The sequence below is a fragment of the Gopherus evgoodei genome, chromosome 1 (assembly GCF_007399415.2).
Source record: "Gopherus evgoodei ecotype Sinaloan lineage chromosome 1, rGopEvg1_v1.p, whole genome shotgun sequence".
Classification (NCBI taxonomy): Eukaryota; Metazoa; Chordata; order Testudines; family Testudinidae; genus Gopherus; species Gopherus evgoodei.
In genome coordinates this window covers 260,986,173-261,011,669 of record NC_044322.1, presented here as the reverse complement: position 1 = coordinate 261,011,669, position 25,497 = coordinate 260,986,173, and the positions used below count along the sequence as shown (strand labels likewise).

The following is a 25,497-nucleotide window of genomic DNA, read 5'->3' as shown; positions in this document are numbered from 1 at the left end:
GGCCAGGCATTCCCATGAGGCAGCATTTCCAAATTGAACTATTTTGGTTTTCAGACCGATTTTTATTTTTTGCCAAAAAAATCTAAATTTTCCACAGGAAAGAAACCCAAACATTTTTCAGCCAGCTCTAGTGATGAGTGATGTGAGGCACTCCCTTCCTCCCTCCCTTGAAGAAGCAAATACACCAGTTTTGTAGTGTGCCCAGCCGTCACCAACAAAGAATGCGAGAGAAGTTGATGCCAGGACTCAAAAGACAGTAATATCTGAGCAATCCGAGTTTTAACCAGCTGATTATTTTTGTCATTTTCAGAAACGTGTCTACATATGAGGTTTCATCCTCTCAGGCCATCAGCTCCCCTCAGCGATCGAAACGCGTGAAGGAGAATACCCCCCCTCGCTGTGCCATGGTGCACAACAGCCCTGCCTGCAGCACTTCTGTCACATGTGGGTGGGGAGACATGGCTTCCAGCACCACGCGGGAGCGGCAGCGGCAGACGATAATCATTCCCGACACACCCAGCCCTGCAGTCAGTGTCATCACTATCAGCAGTGACACAGATGAAGAAGAAGAACAGAAACATGCACCCACCAGGTGAGCAGTGATTCTGTACTTGGCTGGGGTGCGGGAAGCTCCATAGAGTCTTAGGAAATAGGTTGGAACTCAAAGACCACCTAGACAATCTAGTCCATTGGTACACAATCTATGGGCCAACAGTGGCATGGAAAACAATTCCTGCAGTTGCCCTAAAGAAAGTTGGCATGGTTCAGTGATGAGAGTGCTAACCTGGGGCTCAGGAGAGCTGGATTCAGTTCCCTGCTCTGCCACAGACTTCCTGTGTGACCATGGGCAATTTACTTGATCCCTTTGTGCCTCAGTTACTCCATCTATAAAATGGACATAATATTTCCTCACCTCACAGGGATGTTGTGAGAAGAAATACATTAAAGATTGTGAGGTGCTCAGATATTAAGGTAATAGGGGCTATATAAATGCCTAAGGTAGCTACACAGAACAAAGCAGTGAGGAATTGGGGTTGGGAGAGCAGATAGTTCAGGATCAGATCTCTCTTTCTAGGTGATCCATAGAATGAAAAGGTTGGAGAATATCTTATCTAGTCCAATCCTCAGCCTCTGTGAAGAAGGCTACCACACTATTATGTCCATATACAGTGCTTCTCCTAACTTATTCTTGAAAAACTCTAATGATTGTGTGTCATGAATACCTCATTAGGTGAAATAAATTGTGAGGAGTATCTGTCCAGTTCTCATTGGTGGTCATATCACAAAAAATATCACTACTTTTGGAACTAATTGGCACCCCATTGGTTGCCTCAGCAGGGAGGCAAAACACAAGTGGACCATGAAGACTGAACGTCCCTCTTCTCATAGAATTGATCCACCCAGTCACAGTAGATACAGTGGTACAGGGAAGCTGCTTTTGCTGTTCTTGGTCCATGAATAAAGCGAGGACTTCTTATTCCAAGGCTCTCATTTCAGCACCTTTCTTCACATGCGCACAGTCAAAGCCTGAGTACTCCAGGTTTCCCCATCCTACACCAGTCACAAAATGTCAGTCTGTTTTAGGAGTTGCAGAGAAGCAGCCTTGCAAATAGCTGAAGAATTACAGAATCTTTGCGCTACTAACTCAGCTGGGAATTTTCTAACCCTGTCCCTTCGATAATAAAAGATAAAATTAAAGCATCTTTATTTAGAACCTGCTCCATAGCAGCTTGGCCTTCAGTCATCTGAGATATCTATATCTCTGAATCTCAGTGCTGTGATGATTATTAGTGGTACACCGAAAATGTGTACAGAACAGACGAGATGGTGCCTGCCTCAGTGATCTTACAACCTTGTAGAGAGAAACTAGGAACCACAGGGCTTTATTTTCAGAGGTGCTGAGCACTCCTATGATTTCAGTTGGATTGGTAGAAGCTCAGCACCTCTCAAAATCAGGCCTGTCATGTACCAGAGAACTGGAAAGATGGAGAGATCATAAAGCAGCGCAGGATATTTTACATTTTTTTTGTTGTAAATAATTATTATAACACTTCTTTGGTCGGTTGGTTTCACAGAAAAAGTGTACTTCAAGAAAGGATTTGGAAGAGAGGGTGGAAGCCAGGTGCAGTAAGAGAGAGGTATTCTAACTATTGGTGATATCATGGGAGAAGGTATAAAGATGAGAATGGGAGAGGGATACAAAGGGAAGCTGAGAGGCCTGGCTGGGGAAAGAGAGGAGATCAGAGAGGTAAAGAGGTGTGGATTTCTGCAGGGCCTAGAAGTTTAGAACAAAAAGCCCGTGAAAGGATGGTTAAGAGGACAACGATCCACAAAATGAAAAATCTGAGAGAACCCCTCACTTAGTCCAGTCCACAGCATCTGTCTAGAAGAATGCCACGGTCTTCCAGGATTATTGGAATGGCAGAGCAGAAAGATTATCTGGATTGGAAGGGAACAAGTTGGAAGCTGGAGGATGAGGGGGAGAAGTGGTTGCAATAGTCAAGGTGAGAGATGACCAAGGCATGGAAAGGAAAGGATGGATTTTAGAGATAGTGCCAGGTTTTTTGTTTTGTTTTGTTTTTTTTTGGAGGGGAGGTGTTTGCAACAGCTAGTATTGTGAGAACAAGGAAAGATAAAAGTTGAAAACTAACATTGTGCGGCTTGGTGAACAGGAGGATGGTGGGATCGTCAAGGATGGAAAATGGGGAGCTCAGGAGTTTTCATCATGTTACATTTTGAACTGGAAGCACAGTATCCATTCTAACGTGTGAGGGAGACAGAGGAGAGGCTGGATGAAGGAATCAGAGGTCAGAGGAGGAGAGGCAGTGTTAGAATATGACAGCATGGAAGAGTGTATGAAGTTTCCAAGGGATAACTTGTAAAATGAAGATAGGAGTGGGCTGAGGACAGAGGCCTGAAGGGCATTGGCCAGAGAACAGGTAGAGGAGAAGCTCCAAACTAGGGCTAGTTGAATAATCAATTTTTCTACTTGGCCATTGGAACTCCCCCCCCCCCCACCAAAAGTTTTGGATTGGACTGCAACATTTTTTGTTTGTTTTTCTCTACTAAAATGAAAAATTGGAAAAAGAACATTTCAGATCAAACTAAACATTTTGTTCAACCCCAAGTTTATTTTTGTTTCATTTTGGTTTTAGAGTTTTAAATATTTTTTTAAAATCTTTTTAAATTAAATTAAGGAAAATTCTGAAACAAAATGTCTTTCTCAAATGAAAAATCAAAACATTTTTTTTTGGAAATGCTGAAACAAAATGTATGGATGCTTCTGATTCAGCCTGAATCTGCATTTTTTGTTGAAAAAACTATTCACGTAAAAAAATTCACCAGCTTTGCTCGGAGCAGAATGACTGGAGAAGCAGAGAAGGGCCAGAGTCTCAGAAGCAGAGGGAGAAGAGAGTCCAGGATGAGGGAGTTATCTTTGGTGAAAGCATCAGAGAAATTGAAGTCAGGTTGCTTGGGACCCTTGACATGGCCAAATCGAGGTTCTAATCTGTAGTGTCCTATCTGAAGTTTGCTACCTTTAGCTAAGTTTCTCCTCATCATCCTTCTTGTGCCTCTCAAAGAAAGATGGGAATTCAGATTAAGGATATGTGTTTGAAGGGAGAGAATGGCCAACTATACAGGACTGTACAACAGGGGCTGCAAATGAGCCTAAAATAAAATTAACAGACGTTTTGGAGCATAAGCTTTCGTGGGTGAATACCCACTTCGTCGGATGCATGAAGTGGAAATTTCCAGAGGCAGGTATAAATATGCAGGCAAGAATCAGTCTAGAGATAACTAGTTAGTTCAATCAGAGAGGATGAGGCCCTCGTTTAGCAGTTGAGGTGTGAACACCAAGGGAGGAGAAACTGCTTTTGTAGTTGGCCACAGGTGATGGTGTCAAATTTGACACCATCAGCCCAGGATTAAACAAAGACTGTGAATGGCTAGCCAACTACAAAAGCAGTTTCTCCTCCCTTGGTGTTCACACCTCAGCTGCTAGAAGAGGGCCTCATCCTCCCTGATTGAACTAAGTTCATTTTCTCTAGACTGATTCTTGCCTGCATATTTATACCTGCCTCTGAAAATTTCCACAACATGCATCCGACGAAGTGGGTATTAACCCACGAAAGCTTATGCTCCAATACGTCTGTTAGTCCATAAGGTACCACAGGACTCTTTGTCGCTTTTTACAGATTCAGACTAACTCAGCTACCCCTCTGATACTTAAAATAAAATTGTAACATTTGGAAATCATGCAAAGGCTTTACTGGACTCATACGTATTTGTGGAAATTTTAGCCTGTTCAGCAACGATGAGTGCTGGTAGCGTGAAAGCCAAGGGGGTAACTTGGCACATATTATTTATCAAGGTCCTAATATTAGACACTTTTGGTCAAATGTTACAGAATTAGTATGGAATCATAATTTGCTGAGTCAGAACTAACAGTCTGTCCCAAAGCTCACTGATGTCAGTGGAGTCTTTCCACTGTCTTCCCTGATTTTGGATTTAGCCCTAAATTTATTACATGATTTTCCTTGAGTCCCTGGGACTAGAAAGTCGTCTTCCCCCAAATAAATAAATAAAGTCCATTTGCAGTTGGCCATGGTTATGCAGAGATTGATCCTTAGCAGATAAAAATATTCTTATGTCGCACTTCCAGTTTTAAAAGACCGGTAATATTGACATGGGCAAAATTGTCCCACTTGCATATATTGGGCCTGATCCTCAGTTATGCTAAAGCCCCTTTACAGTGCTCTAGAAGAATAAGCCTTAAAGTGAGAGTTTACTCCTACATTAAGGTGCTTCTGCAATGCCAGGGCAGTACAAAGTGGCTTTCTAATAAAGGAGGGTCAGACCCTTTATCTGTAAGAATAAGGAGAATTCCACATGCTATGGGAAGAATTTCTTTCCTATCTAATGGAAAATACAGGTGTGCAAGTGAAAGTTTTGAGAAGTTGCCAAGGTGGTGTAACAGGCAGTCCAGGACTTTTGTTTAATTCTTCTGTGTATTTTACATTGTTGATATGTATAGCTTCCTTTAACTATTTTAAAATCAACAGATATTTTTAAAAATTGCGAGTCCCCCGTTCTCAGAAGCAGCAGGAAGCTATAAAGTTTCCATGGGAAGTCCTATGGGTCTTTGGAAGCGTGTGGTTTCCAATGTAGTATTACAAAAGAGTGCCACCTACTGGAGACTGGTATTATCGTCCTTGCCATAGATTGCAAAGGGGAGAAGAGTAAGGCTTGCACGATGACTTTACCACCAAGAGATCTTTAGACGGCATTCTCAGTTCACTGTCTTTTCCAAAGAAACTCCCCTGAGCTCAGCATCCTTCGGTCAAAAAAAGATGGTTACTGCTAGGCTGAAGAACAACAGTTCTGTGAGTTATTTCTCTGGGGAGAGAAGTTTAGGTCCCACTGGTTTCCCTGGAGGCGTGAGGAAATTCAAAACAAAATTTAGATTTTACAGATTTCTTATAAATTGAGAGACTTGGCATTTTTGTAAGTTTCTGTACTAAAGTCCTCCAATACTATGGCAATGGGAGCCAGCCAGCCAAACTGATTGCTATTCCTCACTCATAGTCGCCTGAGCTATGTAGCCCTTCCATAACTTTTCGTTTTGTAGGTTCTTTTTTTAGGTGTACATACTCAGCTGATTAAATACTTCTGAAGTTAACAGGAGAAAAATAAAACAGCTTAAATATAGAACAGAAGCACAAGTGCATCTTGGGATGAATAAATTATGGATATAAGCGAGTGAGAGAGTGCGTGTGCTGCTCGTGAATGAATGACATACAGGACTAGGCCAGTGGTAATAGCAGCAGGAGGTATAATTTCACATGCCGCTAACTCTAGCATAGCAGAGCATGGCAGGAAGCAGTGATTGAAAGGAGGGCAGTGAGGAGATGCCCTTCATGACTTTATAACAATAAAAACAACAACCCCCACAACAATTTTCTAAAAAGAAAACACTGATGATTCCTTGGCTTAGGAGGAGACTTTTAAAAGAGAAAAGAAGCAGCGATTGTACCCACAAGGAAGCATGAGATCTTTCACCTCCCAGTTATCTATAGCCCTGTTGGCGCCCTAAAGCAATGTGTCCCAAGGTGGGTTTTAACCCACCAGTGGGTTGTGGGAAGGTTGTAGATGGGTTGTGGGCCCAGTGTGGAGGGGAGGTGGGTTGGAGAGTGAGCCCACCCCAAAACAGTGGCTTTTGTCCTGTGGGGCTCTGCCTGGCTTCCTGTTCCAGGTGATATGACCTGGTGCACAGAATTGCAGAGCCACTCAGGTTTGACCCAGCTGCCCCTCCATGGCCAAAACAATTCTGTGCGCCAGGTCCCAACACCTGGAGCGGGGCCCAGACCCATGGGACAGGAGGGGCCGTTGCAGAGTGAGGGGCAGGCTCACTCTCCAACCCCTCTTTCCTTGGGGCCTCTCCTTAAAAGTGGGTGGGATTAGGGTTGTGGTGCAAGGATGGAGGAGCTGCTGTGGGTGGTTGGTGCCCCCTCAGTGGGGTGAGGAGGAGGCAGAAGACAAGGAGAAGACACTGGGCTGTGATTTTGGGCCCTCCCTCATGAATTTGGACTCTGAGTGAGTCCCAAAAAAGACAAAATGCAGCTGGTGGGTTGCCTTACTAAAAAGTTTGGACACCACTGCCTTAAGGATCACCCCTCTCCATTTCCTGTTTCTACCCCTCAGACTAAAGGCTCCATACAGGAGCCACTATCCTGCTAGGCGAGGCAGGCAGAGTGTAACTGTGCCCTATAGACCTGTCAGGCATTGGCACGCTTCACTATCACAAAATTCACCTGTAACTTAAAAAAGAACTGTATGAGACCTATCATTTATACAACTGATTATGAGGAGATTAATTTGTTATTCATACTTACTATATTACATGTGTTGGACCAGATTCTTGCTCCTCACACTGCAAAGGCAACGAGCATTTCCTTAGAAGGGCAGCTGGGTTTTCTTCTTACATGGGGGGGGAGTCCTTGGGTTGCATAAATTCAGTGTAACTGAGGATCTAGAGCATGGTTTCTTTGTGTGTGTATATGTGTATGCTTGCAGTGCAGTAATGTTCAAAGAGCCCAGTCAGGATCAGGGCCCATTGTGTTGTTTACAAACACGCAGGAAGCATAGAGCATAGTGTATAAAGCAGGGATCGGCAACCTCTGGCATGCGGCCCATCAGGGAAATCCGCTGGCGGGCCAGGCTGGTTTGTTTACCTGGCATGTCCACAGGTTCACCGCTCCCAGCCAATGAGGGCTGTGGGAAGCGGCGCGGGCCAAGGGATGTTGCTGATCCTGGAATAAAGCAAAAAAAGTACTGTCTAATTTATATACACATAAGTACTTGGGATGAAATCATGTCCCCATTAAAGTCAAGGGCAAAACTCATGTTGACTTTAATGGGGATATGATTTCACCCTTGGTATTTAATATATAATGGCATTATTATTAATGTTCTACATAGCCATCACATTGACTAATCACAATCATCAGAGAACAAAGTTAGAATTCCTATCCTTTCTCTAAAACAAGTAAACAAATAAACTACCCCAGGCAGCTAGTGCTTGGAATAACAGACAGCAGAAGCTCTCCCACCAGGCCTGCAGTAGCAGAACCGTTAGAAACTGCTAAATGCTTTAGCATGTCTGACTCCCTCCAGTAGAGGACAGTGATGAACACACATACAGCTTATTCTGTATCAAGTTCAAGTTCCGGGTTGGGTCTCAGACAAGTGAAAACATATCCAGTGGGCTCAATATAGTTTCTAATGAATATTTCTCATTTTCACAAGCACTGACTGTACAGTTCTGTGTGATGCACAAAGAGAGGTGAAATGAGAATAGTAGGACATGTCAGAGGTCAGGTGAGGAGGTGGAATGGCAAAGATACATAAGGTCCCAGTACTGAAATAAGTGGCAAGTCATGTTTCAGTGTTAGGGGATTTCAGCCTTCACATGGGATGTCCTTAGTTTTTGTGGGTTTATGTGAGTAAACTTTCTTTGCATAGAGTTTATTGTGGTTCATTCTGAAGTGGCAACAATTCAGAAAGCTGCAAGTTATTGGGCCTTGAAAGCCATAGAAGAGAGTGTTATAGGGTTAACCCTGTTCTGTGCTTTGGGCCATGTCAGAATGCACTATGATGTGGTTTCTAGAGAGGTAAGGTGGTATGGTGTAAATGCCTGTGAACCAAAAGGTCTGTTTGTGAAATGGCTGCCATTTTTGTCAGCCCTGGCGCCTGAACCAGGGAGCCTCCGCAGCTGGAAGCATGAGTCGCCACAGTTTGAGCTAAGCAGGCAGACTCTCAAGCTGAGAGCTGTAACAGGCCCTGACACATACTGACCAGTGTGTTACCTTCGCATCTTCTAGGACTTGATATTTTCAGTTAGGAAAAGAAGATCCTGGTCATGAAAAACCGTCAGTCCTAAAAGACTTACGGCCCAATCAGTGGTGAGCTGGAGCCAGTTCGCGTAAACCGGTTGTTAAATTTTGAAGCAGTTTTAGAACCGCTTATTAACCCGCTTCCCTGCGAGAAGGGGGCACTGCAGCTTTGATGGGCTCTGGCCAGGAAGTGTGTAATTCCTCCTCCGGCCACTGGGGGCGCTGCACTGCAGGAGCCATGTGGGCTGCCGCCTGGCCCTGGGGCTCCCACTGCTGCCTGGTGGGTCCCCGGCTGCTCTGCTGAGCTTGGGCTGCGTCCTGCTGCTCAGGCTGCTCCGATAAGCTCTCCCCGTGAGTACCCCGCACCTTCTGCCCGCAGCCAGCCCCTCCCGCACCCCCTTCCCTGCCTGCAGCTAGCCCCTTCCGTACTCCCTGCCTTGCTCGCAGCCAGCCCCACACCCCCTGCCCTGCCCGCACCAGCCTCACACCCCCTGCCCTGCCCACAGCCAGCCCCTGCCGCACACCCTCCCCTGTCTCCAGCCAACCCCTGCCGCACCTTTCTTTCTAAGCCAGCCAGCCCCGCACTCCTCTGTCTCCAGCCCTGCCAACCCCTGCTGCACCCCCCTGTGGCTCTGCCCGAAGCCAGCCAACCCCACACCCTCTTGCCTCCAGTCAACCCCGCACCCTCCTGTCTCCAGCCAGCTCTGCACTCCCTGCCCTGCTCGCAGCCAGCCCCATGCCCCTGTCTGCAGCAGGCCCCACGTCCACTGGTGCCCTGCAGTTCCCACGGCAGTAACCCTGCCCACCTGCTTCAATGAGGGGGGCAGGGAGCAGCTGGGACCCACACATGTGCACACCCTCCAGGGAGTGGCGGGAACCCACACATGTGAAACAGAGCTCATTTCTAGTTCAGGCCACGCTTTTTAAAAAAGAACTTTAGAACTTTAAAAATTCCTCCCAGGAAAATACGGACGTGTGGTAACCCTATTGGTACAAATATACGTACTGTGGCACATCCCTTAAATCAGAACGTTTATAGGGAACCAGTTGTTAAGATATTGGCAGCTCATCACAGGGCCCAATCCTCAGTGGGCAGAACTCCGCTTCTATAGAGAGATGTCGATTTACAAAGGCTGCCGTGCCAGACCTTAGTACAGTGGTCCCCAAACTGGCGGCACGCCCCCTTAGGGGGGAGTGGAGGAACATTCAGAGGGGTGCACAGCAGGGCCAGGGAGAGCCTCCATGGGGGATTGGGAGGGAGTGCCACACTTCCAGCCCCGCTCTGCCCCCAGACCAGCTCCAACCCCGACCTCACTCCTCCCCCAACCCCATTCAGCCCCCAGTCCTGCTCTGTCTCCAGTCCAGTGCCAGCCCCCATGGTGGGGCAGGTAGGGAGCACCATGCTTCCAGCCCTGTGCCGCTCTGCCTCAGATCAGCTCCACCCCCAAACCCATTCAACCCCCAGTCCTGCACTGCCTCCAGGCCTGCTCTGCTCCCCAACCCCGCTCTACCTCCAGCCACAGCTCCATTCTGCCCCCTGCTCCACCTTCATTCCCTCTCCACCCCCAACATATCCCAGCTTCACCTGTAGCCCCAGCTCCTTTCTCCCTCATCCCCAGTTCTGCCCCCAGCTCCACCTTCAGCCCAGGTTCCACTGTTGAAGAAGTCATGGCAGTGCAGTAATGGAGAGGGGGAGGTGCAGACAGATTCTGTTACTTGTAAGGGGGTGCACAATCGGAAAAGTTTGCACATCACTGCCCCAGGGCCAGATCACAACACCATTTGGCCAGACCGCCCCTCCGTCTGGCTTCATACCTTCTCCCATTGCACCAAGCGTCTTCCCTTTCCTCCTTCAAATCCCTTCTGAAACACCACAGGCCTTGCTATGCTGATCTCCTCTTGGAAAAGGGGCCCAGTTCTTTCTCTCAGCTGCACCTAGGCCATTTTGATGGAAGTCACCGGAAGCAGTCCGTGCATGTTTGAGAGCACGGACATGCTCAGTGCCTCTATACCTCTTGGAGGTGAACTGTTCTGTGGTCTGAGTTTGATCTCAAGCTCAGTAGGGCAGGGCACTTTTCTTTCTATGTACCTGGTTAAAACACTAGGCATACATATAGGAATTTATAATTAATAAAGAATAGTCATCTTAAAAGACATTTTTTGCTGATGCTACTTTAAGAGCAACATAACAGTGCATCTTGGAGTCCTGGCTGCAGAATGGATACTTTGTTATCTGTGAGTGTGGACTGCCTCCCCTCTCGAGACTGCTTGCATGGGCTACTATGACTGCAGCTGGGAGAGCTGCTGTCCAGGCAGCAGCCGTGAATATACGCAGGTGTAATAAGAAGGGTGCAGACCACATCAGTGTTTTTAACTATGTGTCTGAATAACCTAGAACTTCCACAGAAAGCTACAGCTGTGCTATAGAAATACAGAAAGCCTGCCAAGTAGGCTACCTTAGTGCCATGTGACAGGATGCAGAGGACCTCTGATTTTCAGTGAGCCGGGAATTAACACCCCTCCCCAGATTCACATAGGTCTGCCAGGCCTAGTACTGTAACACAGCAGGCAATGGACTGAATGCCCATATCACACTCTCATGGGAAATCAGAAGGGAGTATAATCATTTGCTACTTGGAAGGCTTTGAGAAGGGAAAGCTCCTGTGTGGCCTTGGTTTCAGGGTGGGATTTTCAAAAGGCCCGTTGAAGTAGATGCCTGACTTTAAGCCCAAGAATAGTCTCACTGAAATCAATTTATTTGCAGTGCAAGCTGAGCAACTAACTCACTTAGATGCTTTTGAAAATCCCATCCTGAATCTCTTTGGCCTCACTTCAGAAAGGTACTTAAGCAGGTACCTAGTTGTAAATATATGAGTTGTCCTATTTGGCTTCTCTGTTCTCTAGGGAGAGATATATGGGTTCTAACAGTGATTACAGTTCTTAACTTTTATAAAGAAAATCAACTTGGATTTTTGGTGGAACTACTCATTTTCTTAAAGTTAGGCACCATGGTTAGGCCATGATCCTGCAAACGTTTACGTATGTGCTTAACATTACTACCTGGAGTTGGCCCATTAATTACATTGGCACTATTTGTAGTGGTAAAGTTAAGCAGATGCATAAGTGTTGGCAGGATTGGAGCTTTAGTCTCGCTCAGTTCCCCGTCTGTAAAATGAAGATCATAATACTCTTCCCTCTTTTAGAGGGCTGGGGGTTTGTTCATTTTATATGTTTGATTTCTAGTGCTCTTGCTTTTCTTATTGTAACCAATGCACCTTGAGGAGGAAAACTTTGCTGATGGAAGCATAGTTCTTTCCTTGATGATGCCAGCTTACCTCCTGTAGCAAAAGAAAATAACTAAACGTTGTCGTTGTTGTTATTTGTAATAGGAAGAGGCTGGTGGCTCCAGCCCTGTTCTACAAGGCAACGTCCAAACATCTAACAACAAGATGACCCTGCCTTCAAGATCTCTCAATCACAATGGCATAAAATATGAAAAGTCTAGAATAATAAAACACCCAGATTTCATGTCTAGGAAAAAGTGCTCTTCCACTCCCACAGCTGAGCCCTTTGCATACCAAGTATCAGCCAGGAACAAATGTTTACAGCTCAGCCTCTGAGCCCTGTATGTAAGGAAGGGGCTATAAAAGAAATGCAGTCAGATCCTTATCAGTTGTCAGAACACAGTTCAGTAACTTGATTTTTCTTTATTAAAGGTAATAACGCTCAGTGTTAGAGAACATACGTCTCTCCTTCTCAGGCAGCAGAGGGCAGTTGCAAAGGGCAAATATTACAGATACTCGTAAATGTGAAATTACGGCATTTCTATTAGACAAATGGAATATTGATAAGAGTCATTTTTATCAGCTTAACGTTCTTTCTTGCAGCACCATATCAAAACTGTTACATCTTCCTTTGAATAAGGCAGTTGTCATTCTAAGACATGCCATTATTCTCTCCATTTCAAACACAGCACCCTGTCCATCTCTTGATGGAAGAGGGGATTAAATTGAAGAATAGAACAGTCTGTTATTGCAACCCTTTTAAAAGAAGTCCTTTACTCATGGGAGGAGTGGATTCAATTCTGTGCTCTACTCCAGGCTTCCTCTGTGATCACTTAATCTCGCTGCTCCTCAGTTCCCCATCTGTACAATGGAGTCACCATTCCTCCCACCGTTTATCTGGCTTGTCTATTTAAATTGTAAGTGCAGAACAGGGACTGTCACTATGTATTTTGTACAGTGCTTAGAACACTGAGGCTCTAATCTAGGTCTGGGCTTCCTATGTGCTCCTGTAATAATCATAAAGCCTTTGAAATCTGTGGAGCTCCTGGAGTAAGGATTACTCGCCTGAGAAAGCGTTGCAGAATCAGGCACTGGAGAAGTTGGTTTTTAAAGCAGCACGTTAGTGGACGTTTCATGTGAAGGACAAAAAATTAAATAAAAGCTTTTCAAACCCCAGAAGCAAGGGGAAGCTGGACAGTTGCCACCAAGGAAGGCTGCTGGAAAGATTCTTTATCAGGGAAATGTGGTGAAATCAATAATGCTGCTAAAGAGGTGTAGCTCACTTTTTCTTGCACTGTAAAAATAAATAAATAAATGCACAAATAAATAAAAATTGCTTGTAGTGCAAGCTGGTCTGGAGGTCTGCAACATTTGCCTACATTAACTTGGATAGTTAGTAATGCTGAGCCGAGGACAAAATGCCCACCAGTGGCTGAATCCAGAATAATCAGATCCTCTCTTGAATTAACAACATGTCGGAGGGAAGGAATTGAGCTGAGCCTCAATGGGGAAGGGAATAAAAGGGAAAAAAGAGTGGCACTCAAGAGGTTAAGAGATGTGCTGTTATTTCTATATGGTGTTTTTGTTCCTGTTGGGACTGTTTCCACTACTGAGTCTAATTACTTAGCTCTTTATGCGCTATCCATTTCTTTTCATCATTTTAAAAACTTCAGTTGCCATAACAACATAATGCAATCAGTGAAACATAGCAGCTATTTTCTGTAGTCAAGGTCTGTGCGCTGTCAAGGATATGAGCCATTTAAGCAAATCTTCCCCCTGTCTCCCATCCCCCACCTCTCTCTCTTTTTTCTCTAAACAGGCTCATAATGTGAAGGATAAACCATCAGGAATAATTAGACACAGTAGTGGAGCGAATCCCAACAGCGCGGGTGCAGTCTAGCCTAATGAACTTCTAGCAATAATCCTGGAAATGTTGATGTTGACGTTCCTTTTTAATCACTTCTTTGATGCCGTAGATAGATTAGGTGCAGCAGGACCTCAGTAATTCGCATTAATGTCAGGAGACCTGTTGCGAATTACTGAATGTTGCAAATTAACAAGAGAATAAAACCCAAGGATTCTGCATAGCAAATATACATTGTTGATTTTCTTCAGCTGTCCTTTCATTTCAAGTATTTATGAATATATATGCTCTATAGTGCATTAGTAAATATATTTTGTAAAAATGGAATTTTAATCATATGAAACCTCACTGTAACATCTATTATTAAATCTTTGCTGGGCGAGGGGGGAGATGCTGCATTTTTGTGTGAGTGGTAAGAAATGCAACTTAGTGTAGTGTGCTCTGCTGAGCTTCTCCTGCCAAGAGATAGTAAATAGCTTGGAAATAAGTCTAGCAGTCAGTCTGAGCGCTATTCTAAGCTGTGCATGTAAGGTCAATTATAAGATCCCTGCTCGGGATTTTACTCAGTCCTTGCTCAGACAAAACTCACGTGACTTCAATGAGGTTTTGCCTGAATAGTAAGAAGTGAGTTTAGGAGCACAAAATTTGTCTTGGTGACCCTGATCTGGCAAAGCACTGAAGCACATGCTTAATTTTAAGCCTGCGAGCACCCCCATTGTTAAGGAGTAGGCTGAGGATGGAATGGAATGTTGGTATTCAGACAGTTCTTGCCTATTCACTATCTTCCATGTTGTTTGATTTTCAGCACCCTGTCCAAGCAAAGAAAAAACGTCATCAGCTGTGTCACAGTGCACGATTCGCCCTACTCTGATTCCTCCAGCAACAACAGCCCCTATTCAGTGCAACACCGTGGGCCGCACAATAATGGGAACACCTATGATACAAAAGGGGTACCAGAGACCCACTGCAGCGGAAACCCCCGAACTATAATCGTGCCACCACTGAAAACCCAAGCCAGTGAGGTGTTGGTAGAATGCGATAGCCTGGTACCAGGTAAATTGCACTTCTTCCCTCAAGAAAATAATCATAAGAAATAAACAGCAATCTTGGAAGAATCTCACTCTTCAGGTTCTCTAAAAAATAGATGGTGTGCGCCTTCTCTCTCCCAGCACACTTTGCACAGCTGTTCTTGGGAGACGTAGTGCATTATTAACATGTTGCACAGAGGCACTTCAGTGTAGCTGGGAGTCATAAGGGCTAAGTTTTTTCTCAGTTACATCAGTGATCACCCGAGAGCAGAATTTGGCCCCTACTGCAGACGTTGATATCAGGGTCCTTACACCAGTTTGAGCTGCCGTGTAAGGTTATATATTTACTTTGAAATGGGCAAGAGTTACTTAGATTGAAAGCCCTGTTTTTAATCCAAATCTGCTAGCGTTTCTAGGGAACAGGCTCCCCTGGACTGGGTGTGTCAGGTTTGCTCACCCACCTTCAGAGCCTCTGCTGTTCTGGAAAACACACCGGATCAAAAAGGGCCCTCTTCTGCAGTTCCCACCTGGAGCGCTGGGTTCTGAGCTGTGTGATTGTCCTTTTGTGTCATACATTGTGCACCAAGGCTCAGAGCGTGGGCTCTCCCTTGTTTTCCCTCCCTATTCACAGTGAGGTTGGCCAAGCTAAGGGCTTTTCTTGCTCTGCATTCCAGGCCTCTATCTTTTCCTTTCTCTCCTTAGCATCTGCCCACTCGCTTCCTGCCGTTCCCCAAGCAGGACACTTTCTGGCACTTCTGAGGGTTCTGTAAACCAGCCTCCAGACCCAGTTAGCGATTCACATAGTGGAGTTTGTATTGTTGCCTTGGGGGCAACTGGCAGGCCCATATTTGTGAGCTCCCAGAGGTACTGTTAGGTAAGTACCTTCCTATAGCTAGGAGGAGCCATTTCCAATGCACCCTTTCTTATGTGTCTCCTTCCACAAGCCACCCAGAGGCGATTCAGTGAGGGAAGGGTTGGTTAGATGATGTAAGACATTATTTAAGAACACATGTGTTTTCTTTCCCGTCACAGTTACCACCAGTCATCACTCATCCTCCTACAAGTCCAAGTCCTCCAACATCGTGACCTCCACCAGTGGTCACTCTTCAGGGAGCTCGTCTGGAGCCATTGCCTATAGGCAGCAGCGGCCAGGACCACATTTCCAGCAGCAGCAGCCTCTTAATCTCAGCCAGGTAAGCAACCTGGGAAGGAGGCAGCAAGTAGGTCCCACAAAAATGTGCCATCTAATGTGTATTTTGACATAGCATCTTCCTTATGTAACCCAAACCCACTCAGTGTAGTACTCTCTTGCCCTCTAGTGGTGTGTGGGACAATTGGAACTTTCAGCACAGAGAAGAGGGGCTCATGCTTTTAGAACCAGAAGTCCCCAGTTCAATTCGCACTGCTAACAAACCATGCAGGGTTGCACGTACATTGCATGTACAAAGTATCTGAATAGTTAAAACATTTAACCTTGAGAGAAAAGAGAAGTAACGTAGACAGACAGGTCTGTGTGCTGATTATAGGGGAGAATGGAGGGGGAGGGTATAAGAAAGGGGTGAGGATTCATCTCAATGATAGTCAAATCTCAAGACAATGCCTTTCGAGTGAGGTTTGAAGGGAGGGTGTGACTGGCTGTCGGGGTGGAAGACATTTCCAGTCAGAGGTGACAAGTGGAATGGGCATACAAATTGTGCCCAGCCAGAGATGTAGTGTAGTCAGAAGTCCATTTCAAGATTGCTTAATCTGGGCCAAGACTTAGCAACCCCAGCTGGGTGACAGCAGGCTGCACCAGATGTGTTTCTGAGTCAGAGCCAGAGAAGCCCAGTTCTGCCCAACAGTTTCAATAAGAATATTCTTTGTGTTTATTTCATCTGAGACCCATCTCTTCTCTATTGAGTTAATGGCCTTCAGGAGGGGACAGCAAAGATGCCAAGATTTCAGGAGTGGGAAGCTCTGAGAACTCAGAGGGCAGTGTTGACTTTGATACAGCGCTGAATAAAAGAGAAGCTGTTCAAAAAATAACAACATTTTCTGGCAAAGCCCATGTTTCAAAATTTAACTGAAAATTTGAAAAAAAATTAACCATCTCTAAATTAAAAGTGAGGGAATAAAAGTGAGTGAAACTGGTGAAAGGTGGAGATGATGGGATCCTGCTTCCAAGAATGAGAGTGTAGCTGGTCTGCAACATTCTGGACCTTAAAGATTACAGGGGGAGGATTTAGGAAAATGATAAAGGGGAATTGGAAAATAGAAGTAAGAAAAATGGAGCAGTGTCATTCTTGTTTGGCAATTGTTTTCTAGTTCCTGTTTTCTTGGTTATTTAATACTTTGACTATAAGATTGCACAATAGTCGTAACTGACTGAGGAAACACTTTGGCACCATCATGCAATGTAAGGAACCATCTTAGAAAATCCCTAGTGTTTGGGAAGAACATATCTTCTCTCTTAAGGCAAGAACAGAAGTTACCTTTGTTCAAGAAGTTACAGCTCATTACATGAGAGTTCTGAGAGAGGACAGTGTTCAGGATCTGTTGGGGCCCGGGGTTGCTGGGGGAGTATGTTAGGCTGCCAACCTAGGAAGTAAGAGCAGCAAAGACCACCATTATTAAATCAATACAACTGCCTCTGCCCATGTTGGACACCAGGGCTTTCAGTTCAGCAGTTTTCATCAGTGTTAAATTCACTGTCAAATTTTAAAAAGGCTTGTCTGAAACTAGCCGTGGATCTCACAGCAGAAACTCTTACTGCATCACTGCGATGCAAGGTAGTGGGAGTCCTCATGTTAGCTGCCCTTCCAGGCAATGAGAGCAATCTTGTAATGTTCTCTAGAGAGCTGCTGTGGTGGACCCATGGAACATAGGTTTTTGAGGGACCCTGTGCAGCCCCGCTGCTTCCAAGAGACGTTTACTGTGACATTGAGGATTTGAGGAGGAGGGGAAAAACACATGGAAAATTGTGACCCCAAAACCCCTCAGAATCTCCTGATTCAGGTGTGTCCATTCTGGTTTACCAAGGAATGTCATGTGAGGTCTTAAAAGAAAGCCAGGATCATGATGGTCATTAATATTGTTGTGAAATGTATGTACAGACACTGTATAAGAGTTATGTCCATATACTGGAAATACGTTCTGAAGTCTGTATCAAGGCAGAGTTGACAGACAGGTTTTCTATCAGACAAAAGATATTTATTGACTTATCTCTCTGCATGTAAATTAAGCATTGTACGCCAACACAAAGGAAGCCCTATTTACATATGAAATCAGTGGGGTGACGGACTGGAGAATAAGTCACATGGGTTTATCTTGCTTTTGGGTAGAGACAATGAACTTTGGGAGGCATAAGGAGAAGGCTAGAAAGGCAGCCCTTTATCTGCAGCTAGGAAATAATTGGGCAGTGTGATTGCATTCCTGAAAATGGGATCACAACTAAACTTGATTGATTGAAAGGCTGCAAAGGTCGTGTGAGGGGAGGTTATATTCTTTAGACAGAAGGTTAGCCTGTTAAGTATAATCTCTAGAAATCTGGTAGCCCGTTTGTTTCCATTAGCCTTACTGTCTCTCGCTCTTGAATCTTTGATGATAACCTTACTGTTGTTTTCTATAAACATATCTCAGTGCTGTGGTATTATACAATGAGCTGATCCTTAGTTTAGGGTTCAAAAAGAACTAGCTAAGTTCATGGAGCATAGGTTGATCAATGACTTGTAGCAGGATGGCAGGGATGGTGTCCCTAGCCTCGGTTTTGCCAGAAGCTGGGAATGGGCGACAGGGGATTGATTGCTTGATGATTCCCTGTTCTGTTTATTCCGTCTGAAGAACCTGGCATTGGCCACTGTCGGAAGACAGGATACTGGGCTAGATGGACCTTTGGTCTAACCCAGTGTGGCTGTTCTTATGAGTTGAATCATTCAAGCTGGTGTGCACTCTGTTCTTTTGGGGACAGCAGACCTGGTATTTCTGTAAGTGTTCAGTGAAGAAGGGGTTGGACTCTACAGGGGAATGCTTCAATGGGGCTCAGAGACGGGGGTGCCCTTATTGTTAATCTTCAAGGCAAAGGAAAGGCTGGCATAGCCCAGAGGAGAGTGCATGGATAGTGAACAGGCTGGAGGTGTCAGGGAGCAGAGTCCCACTCGAGCATAAGAAGGTCTCTCCCCTGGAGGCAGGGGGTTAACAAGGTGACTCATACTCCTTGGTGCCCCGAGAACCATCATAGAAATCACCTTGGCTCTGGAAGGAGCTCACTCCAGGAGCTAGAGGAAAAGAAAAACCTATTGTCTTCTAACTGTCCTGTATTGTGCTCTCTTTGTGCAGGCCCAGCAGCACATCACGACTGATCGCACAGGGAGTCACCGGCGACAGCAAGCCTACATCACTCCAACAATAGCTCAGGCTCCGTACTCCTTCCCACACAATAGTCCCAGCCATGGTACGGTCCACCCCCACCTGGCTGCGGCAGCAGCGGCTCACCTCCCCACCCAGCCCCACCTCTACACATACACCGCTCCCGCTGCTCTGGGCTCCACAGGCACCGTTGCTCACCTGGTGGCCTCCCAAGGGTCTGCTCGTCATGCTGTGCAACACACCACTTACCCAGCCAGCATTGTCCACCAGGTTCCTGTCAGCATGGGCCCTCGGGTTCTGCCATCACCCACCATCCACCCAAGTCAGTACCAGGCTCAGTTTGCCCATCAGACCTATATCAGTGCTTCACCCGCTTCCACAGTCTACACTGGATACCCGCTGAGCCCCGCCAAGGTCAACCAGTACCCGTACATCTAAACACTGGAATGAGAGAGAAACCTGCAAAGAGGGAGTGAGGTGGCTGTTTTTATATTGAAGAACATGACAAACAATGCAATGGGAGGCTCACTTGAAACTTGAACGAAGGAGATTTTAAGAGGGAAATGAGAAAGGAAAGAAGGAAAGAACTAATTCTACACTTTTTATTTAAAAAAAAAGAAAAAGGAAAAAAAAAGTGAGAAAAATAAAACACAAAATACAAAATCATTCTGCACCAAACTGGGGCGGGGGTGGGGGGAACAGATGGACCCAAAGTGGGTCCTGTTTTTGGAGTACTTCACCAATAGACTTTTAAAGATTATTTTAATCTGATAATGAGCTACATTTAGGAATTTGTTGTCCAGAACACCTAAAACAAAATCCATTAGGTTTTTAACCCAGTAAATCTACAGATTAGGGATTTATCCAGAAATTTCAAAGGGATCATGCCCCATTTTTGCACTGGTCTCTGTAACCCAAAGGTGTATGAGGTGTTTTCCATGGGGGAAGGTAAAAGGAGGGGAGCAGACAGGGCTGGAGGAGGGGAAGAGAAGGAATTTTTTCCATCACTCTTAATTTCAGACCTAGCACTGATATGCTTAAAATGTGTACACACAAACAAGAATACACACCATTTGTCAAGATCAGATGCATTTGGGGCTATTTTTCCCTTTCTGTGAGCACCCTGGATAAATCCCTGAGAAATGTTATTCTTAAAAAATTCTTTAATAGTGTATGTTGGATTTCAGTTTCTTTATTTTGTTTTATTTGGAAATTTTCTTTTTAACCCCCAGCTCTTTTAATGTAGGAGTAGAAAATTTCTCTGGCCCCTTGGTAGAATGTAGCACTATACAGTACGTACACCCTTTTTACTATATTGTGTTGAACTTCAATGATACCAATAGACTATTCCTCAATGTGATTGCACAAAAACAAAAACGAAAAAAAAAAGATATAACATAGGCATGTAACAAATGTGATTGTCCAGGTATGTATGTATATGTGAGTGTATGTTTGTGTGTGTGTGCGTGCACGCGTGCAGATGCTGCCTTCTCTTTGTGGTGTGTTCCTCAGCACAGCCATTACAACTGTCACAGTCTTAGTTTTACATCATTCCCTCGTAGTGCCTTACCGAACTACAGATGCGGTTTAAGGGTTTACTTCCACTGGTACTCCTAGAAACTGACTGAGGCTAGTCAGAATTTCATCTGAGCTCTTCTTCTTTTGCGGTGGTGTTGATTTTGTGGTGGTGTTGATTTTCTTCTTCTAGGTTATTTTTCCACCCCTGTTGTTGCTTTGTAGTCATTTGCCAACATGCAGGTGTCAGGAAGCCTTGTGGGGGCTGGAAGGACATACCCCCAGATATCTGTTTAATAATATACAGGCTAGAAGTGACCAGATTGTCAGGAGACCAACATGTAGCTTCCCAAAGGGTCAAAGGTTGTGGGACTGTTTTTTTTTCCTCTTTGGGAATAAAAAATTTCCCCATCAGACGTTTAATTCTCATTCTGCTGTTTGCTAACATTCTTAGAGGATTAGAAGGACAGATTCCTCCCATCTTTGCTTTACAAACATCTAGAGCGTTACATTGTCAGAGTACTATGTCAGAGAGAAGGGAGAGTGGGGATTTGATCCATCAGAAGGGGAATGCTTAAGAACACTTCTAGTAGAATTCCAAAGATGGGGGGAAAAGAAAGCAAGAGAATGAGAGAATTCAGTCTAGAGAGTCAAACTCAGGTTTCCTGAGTGAAAAGAGAAAATTTTGAGACATCGAGGCCCTACCTGTTGTAATGTAGTTATGACCGTGTTCTCCCCCACACATCCCATTTGTATAAAAGCTGTATTAGAATGCTGTTTGAACTTGGTGAAAAAATTCTTGCTCTGGGTCCTCAGCTCCAAAGGAACTCTAAACGGTCTTGTTTTCGGGTAGTTTCCAAAGAGAGATTTTCTTACAGCTGAGAGGGTTAAGAGGGAAAAGGCAATAAAAATAGGTGCACCATTGCATCAATACTTAGAATTTCATATGTACTTGAGTGTGAGGGGAGAAGAGCCCAATAAAAAGAAGGTTTGGTGGCGTGTGCCCATCAAAGATTAGGTCTGCATGGCCATTCAGTGCCACTATAGCAAGGAGTGTTTCAAGGTTTACTGCAAGATGCTAGAAAATGGCAGGTCAATTGGCAGAGTGAAGAGGGATGGATTCCATGGATGGAGTTAAGGAAAAGGTTGAGAGAGAGAGAGAGAAACTGGCAAGAGACAAGCACGGCTGTAATATCTGTTCATGAGCATTTCTCCAGCCTTGAAGAAGGAAGGGATCTCAATATGCATAGATTGGGCAAGATTATTTTATTTTGGTAAACCATCAAGTATCCCTCATGTTTGCCATTTCAGATTCATGGGCTATCCTTGAACGGTTTTATTTTCCCATCTCTCCCTCGCTCCTACTAAATATAATGTAAATCAGGATCTGATCTCTCAGCAGTCCATGCACCTTACATTCTTCCTTTAGAAAGACCACACTTTCCCATTTATCAAAGCCAGGAAATTCCCTATTCTCCCTGTACATTTCCGTTGCATTCCTCTCATGTCCTATTTGTTCAGGTATGAAAGCGTCTTGCCGCTTGTGTCATTAAAAGGAATAATATTGTTATTTTACTGTATGATTGTTCTGATTATTATTATTTTATTATATTTTACTCTGGGTTTTAATTGCACATGCATTCCTGCATCTTTGTGTTATTTTTCGCTTAGTATTATTATTGATGTTGTTTTGTTAATTTTATTATAAATAGTTTCTCTTCATCAGTGGCATCAGATGGGTCATTGTGTCTGTGAGAACTGCAGGAAGAGAGGAAGAGAGTTTTGTTCTGAGAAGACAAACTGCAGAAAGCTAGAGGGAGCAGGGAAGGGACATGCTGTGAGAACGTGTCCTTTAGGGGTGAACCATTATCCCTGATGGCACCCCTGCATTTCAGCACAATGCCAGAAACTTTCCCTTGGAGGCAGAGAGCAAACAGCAACCTACATCATTTTCTAGCAGCAGGGCTGGATTAAAAGAGCATGAGGGCCTGGGTCCATAAAGTCCGCCTCACCATCACATTGTAGCATGTTTGGTGAGGCACTTGTATGAGACCAAGACCAGGCCACGTCCCCGTAAGCCCTTTAATTAACCCAAGCTGGGGCTAAGTATTAGATCTCAGTTTCTCAGAGGGGAAAACAAATGGTTGGCTCCTCAAAAGGTGCCCTATCTACCCTCCACGCTCTGAATGAGAGAATCCGAATGGAGGAAAGAATGTGACCTCCCAGTCCAGTCACTGGATAAACAACACTGGCAGACACTGAAGATATTAGCTTATTAAAACCGAGCAGCAGGAATAGCAAGATACCTTTCCTGTTCTACCATTTCTGAAGACTAAAGGTGTGTCCATATGGCCAAGGTATTTGGCTTGTGTTTCTTCCTCCTTGATATAGCTGGTCTTTTAATTATTACTTATGAAATTTTATTAAGCTTTTTTGTTGTATGGAATTATGTTTTCTGTTACATCTTCTTATTAAAGCTGTGGGTGTAGAGTCTGTTTAAAGGCCCTAATTCAGCGGCACATTTAATCACATGCTTGAGTGCTTTGCTGAATAAGGATGGACTTTAAGCACATGCTTAAAGTCAAAATATTTGCTTAAGTGCATCACTATCTTGGGGCCAGTAAAGCAGGGAAGAGAGGAAGGGTTGGTTTTAATCTCACTTACCAGAATGTTTCATTTATTTATTGTGTTTTGCCTGTACATGGGTCTGTTTCGTTCCTCCACCTCGCACAAATCTGATTTCTGTGGCAATAGGGTGACAGAGCTTACGACGGTGCATTCTGTGGTGTGAAGGAATGCATTGCAAAGTGGAAGGGGCAGTTATTTGTCCTGTTTGTGCTGAGCAGAGCCAAGCTAGCAATGGTTCTGATCCCAGTGCTGTCAGAGTCAGTGTTGCTAGAAGAGGTTGTAATAAGGATTAACAATGTATCCGTAGTTTTGAACTGTGTTTATGTTGCAATGCTGAGGACTGAGTTTTGTGCTCGGTAGGGGGATGCAAAAAAATGCCTTTCCCTCCTTCTCTCTCTCTGAAAATACAGTATGGTAAGTGCAGTACTGTTAGCCACATAGGAGGGCAGATAATGTTAGTAGAGGAGCTAAATTCTTGGCAGGCACACTGTTGGTGCTATACAAGTAATAATAGCTGAATTATTTAGCTTGCAGAGACCTTTGGAGTAGGAAATTGGATTGATGTGTTTTGGAATGAGCTTGGGGTTCTTTGTGTGTGTGGAGCAAACTGCTTGGAAACTTGAGGTAGGCAGTGAATGGTTCAGTACTGGAAGTATTACCAGTGGTTCCTGGTTGGCACAGTGTAGAAGGAACCCCTTTCCCCGGCACTGTGTCTTGCTTTCGTCTGATGCTGGAAACGGGAGAGGTGAACAGACATTGCTTCTCTTACAGCTGGACATTCAAAGTGCTGCTATGAAACCAGCATATACAAAGAGGTGGAAGGACTGGTTACCTTAAGCAGAATGAAACAGCATAAATGGACAAGCTAGAACTTTTCTCAGTGTAAACTGGGCCAAATCCAGCTGTTTGAAGAAGCAACTGCAATTGCATTCCCCTCAGTGGAGTTGCACCTGCTTATACCAGGGTTGCATTTGACCCTCTGGGGAGATTTTTACTCCCTCTCTCTCCGTAATAGTTCTGTCAAGAAACATTCCAGGAAAGGGAAGCTTCTGTTTCTGTCATACTTCTTTTTTATATTCTCAAGGGATTATCCCTCCGAATTTTATTTGAAAGAAATTCCATTACCAAACCTGAAAGGAAGATAAAAACCCATGTCTTTCTTTAACCAAAGAAGCTTAATAAATACATTTAAATAGAGAGAGAAAGAGACCCTACCCATTACAGATACAGGATAAAGTCACAGGCCCTGACTGTCAGGCAATAATGACACGCCATGGAATTCTTTCTTTCTTTCTTTTCCTTTTTATTTTCTCTCTATTTCTGTCACTTGTTTATGTTTATTTAGCTAGCTTATTGAGTGGAGAAATTCAGTCACACTAAAATATTGCTGCTATCCTAAACTTTAGGGGACATCAAAAATGTTATGCTTCTTTCACTGTTGTTGTTGTTGTTATTATTTATTATTAGTCATAGTAATTACCATGTATATTATCACTGGCAACAACGCAGTGTTGAAATTGTAAACTGAGTAATGGGAATAAGCTTCCGTAAGTGCCCCGTGCTTCTGTAGCATTTAACTCTCCTGCTTTAGGACTCTGTTTGCAATCTCTGTGTGTCAATGCAATGCTGTAACTCCTGTAAGGACAAAACTTCTGCAAAGTTGGGCAAATGCAGAATTATTGTTTGTGGAAGTTTGAGCAGGTTTGCCATGGGTTGGCAGTCAGCCCAGTAAAGGTGTGTGTAGGGCTGCTTACGGGCCAAATCCAGCTGTGAGTGCAGGGTTTGACTAAATATTCTTTGTTCGGGGAGTTCTGCAGGCATTGGGGGAAATAATCCTCTCCTTCCCTGCCAGAGTGCAAAGCACCAGTGTGATCCAGGCCATGGGCTGCAGTAGCATCTGTGCCCACTGTGTTCCCCTTCCCCTGTGTGGATGTTTAGGTCAGTGGATCTGCAGTTGTGGACACTCTGGCCATACCCCTGCTGATCCCCAAATCTCCTCTGCACTACTATAGAGACAGCCTGTGAAGATAACTACTTTGCAATGTGCATGATGTGTGGAGTCCTCCAAATTCCCTCTCTGGAGTCTGGTCCTGTGCATTGGGATCACTTTAGTTCCTCTGCATTTAAGGCCTCAGTTCGTAGAGAAAGGAAAATGGGCCTGAGCCCTGGGCATCCAGTCCTTGAGTCCATATGCTGTCATACTCTGGCAGAGCTCCCTTTGAAGCCAATGGGAATTTTGCCTGAGTGAAGACTGAGTCAAGACGATCAGTCGCGTTGAGCAAATACCCTTTATACACATTCTTTTACAGCAAAGGTCGCCAATGTTGCAGTCACACTACTGTAAGCTATAGTGTCTTGGCTCATTGCTGTAGAATTGTTTTTAAGAAGAGGCATAGCCCATGCTGCCTGCCCTGGGTTCCAGGTACATAGTATGTCACCAC

General features: G+C 44.6%; 1 protein-coding gene across 2 annotated transcripts in view; it reads left to right on the top strand.

The window, feature by feature from the left end:
• HIPK2 (homeodomain interacting protein kinase 2) overlaps nt 1–19,555 on the top strand; it is a 203,192-nt gene extending 183,637 nt beyond the window's left edge. For both annotated transcript variants that reach the window (XM_030544271.1, XM_030544266.1), the window contains exons 12-15: nt 311–592; nt 14,347–14,594; nt 15,602–15,762; nt 18,884–19,555. In XM_030544271.1, the coding sequence (XP_030400131.1) occupies nt 311–592; nt 14,347–14,594; nt 15,602–15,762; nt 18,884–19,351 (1,159 nt within the window). In that variant the 3' untranslated portion in view covers nt 19,352–19,555. The remainder of the gene's footprint in view (nt 1–310; nt 593–14,346; nt 14,595–15,601; nt 15,763–18,883) is intronic.
• Nucleotides 19,556–25,497: the final 5,942 nt, after the last annotated feature.